The 2,002-nt window shown below is 65.5% G+C and overlaps 1 protein-coding gene across 1 annotated transcript; it reads left to right on the plus strand.

Annotated features, from left to right (window-relative positions):
- Positions 1-1,229: 1,229 nt before the first annotated feature.
- On the plus strand, positions 1,230-1,715 carry ETH_00033190 (Peptidyl-prolyl cis-trans isomerase, related; the record flags this gene model as incomplete). The annotated part of the gene is made up of 1 exon (XM_013380572.1): positions 1,230-1,715. One exon carries the CDS (start codon positions 1,230-1,232, stop codon positions 1,713-1,715), a length of 486 nt encoding a protein of 161 aa, XP_013236026.1.
- Positions 1,716-2,002: the final 287 nt, after the last annotated feature.

Below are 2,002 nucleotides of genomic sequence, written 5' to 3' on the forward strand. Positions count from 1 at the left end.
GGAGAGGCAGCGTAGCTGCTACCTCCTTCACTTCGTTGCTGCTGGTCAGCAGCAGCAGCGCGAAGGGCGCTGCTCTCTTGAGCCACTGCAGCATTTTTGTGCGGCAGTAGGGCGTTGCTGCTGCAGTTGCTGCCGCTGGAGCTGCTGCAGTTGCTGCTGTTGCTGCAGCTTCGTCTGCTGCCCAGGCCGCGAAGCTGCTGCAGCAAAAGGAAGGAGAAGAACGGGAAACAGCAAATAAGGGGAGAGATCGGGCAGGCAGCGGGATCAGTGGCTGGGGGCGGCGGCGAGCTGCGCCAGCAGTGGTGCTGCTGCTGCTGCTGCTGCTGCTGCTGTTGCTGCTGCTAAGGATCTGAATGAGTGATGGCTTTAGGGAAGAAGCAAAGAAAAAAGGGAATCGCGCGCGTTTGCTGCTGCTGAGGCAGCCCGTAGCGCGGCTGCTGCCTTAACTCGCTCTCCTCCACTGGCAGCAGCAGCGCCGGCCTGCAGCAGCAACTCAAAAATAAGCGAAAATGAAACAAACAGCAAATTAAGTTCGCCAAAGTGGCCACCGCAAGACAGCAAGAGGCCTTTCGCAGCCTCGCTCACAGTCAACGCGCCGCTGCTGCTCCTGCTTCAACTCGATGCTGCTGCTGCTGCTCCAGTAGCAGCAGCAGCAGCAGCAGCAGCGGCAGCGGGCGCTATGGGCAGGGCGGATCGCCGCATGCGTCCGCGTCTGTTTGCTGCTGTTTTGGCGGTTAATTTTTGGAATTAAATTCGAATTCAACGCTTTGGAGTTCTTTGAGGCAGCGGAGGCTGCAGCTTTCCCGCGGGTTCTTCTGCTGCTGCCAGCGGTGCAGCGCCGGCGCCGTCCGAGGCCCCCCAAGGGCCCCACGAGGCAGTTTGCTGCTGCTCCTTTGCTGCTCGGCCGCTCCGCAGCAGCCGTTGGCTCCTTTTGGCCTCTAAGCAGCGCGCCCAGCTGCCGCTGCCGCAGCCGCAGCCGCAGCCGCAGCAGCAGCAGCAGCCGCAGCAGCAGGAGGGGCGGCTGTGGCGTGGGTGTCCGTGGGCGGTTCGCGCGTTGCGTCGGTCCGAGCAGCAGCAGCTCCTCCGCAGTTGCTTTCCTGCCCTTCCTGCCCTCCCTTCCCGCTGCCGCTGCTGCCGCTGCCGCCGCTGCCGCCGCTGCTGCCGCTGCTGCCGCTGCTGCCGCTGCCGCTGCTGCCGCTGCTGCCGCTGCTGGCGCTGCTGCTGCAGCAATGTTCACCCTGGCGGAGACGCGGGCGGCGGACTCCTCGGAGTCCGCGTCCCGAGCTGCAGCGCCGTCGCCGTCGAGCCTGATCCTGAGCCACCGCAGCAGCAGCAGCAGCAGCAGCAGCAGCAGCAGCAGCGACGCGGGGGCGGCGGCTCTTTCGCAGATTCTTTCGCTGGACCCGACGGACGAGGCGGCGGTGGCAGCAGCAGCAGCGGCCGCCGCGCGCCCCGCAGCAGCAGCGGCGCTCGCGCGGCGGCCCGTGCTGCTGCAGACCTCCCTCGGCCCGCTGCTGCTGCAGCTCTACTGGGCCCACGCGCCGCGCTGCTGCCTCAACTTCTTCCTCCTCGCCCGCCGCGGCGCCTTCGACAACTCCCTCGTGCTGCAGGTCGGCCCGCAGTGGGCGCTGGCCGGGGACCCTTCGGACTCGGGGCGGGGCGGAGTTTCTGTTTTCGGGAGGCCCTTCGAGGACGAGATTCACCCAGGTGGCTAGCTGGCTGCCTCGCTGCCTCGCTCTGGCTAGCTGGGGAGGTGTTTGGCTAGCTGGGGAGGTGTTTGGCTAGCTGGGGGCGTTTTTAGCTAGCTGGGGGCGTTTTTGGCTAGCTGGGGAGGTGTTTAGCTAGCTGGGGAGGTGTTTGGCTAGCTGGGGAGGTGTTTGGCTAGCTGGGGAGGTGTTTGGCTAGCTGGGGAGGTGTTTGGCTAGCTGGGGAGGTGTTTGGCTAGCTGGGGAGGTGTTTGGCTAGCTGGGGAGGTGTTTGGCTAGCTGGGGAGGTGTTTAGC

Source organism: Eimeria tenella, genomic scaffold, assembly GCF_000499545.2.
Source record: "Eimeria tenella Houghton genomic scaffold, Eth_scaff720, whole genome shotgun sequence".
NCBI lineage: Eukaryota > Apicomplexa > Conoidasida > Eucoccidiorida > Eimeriidae > Eimeria > Eimeria tenella.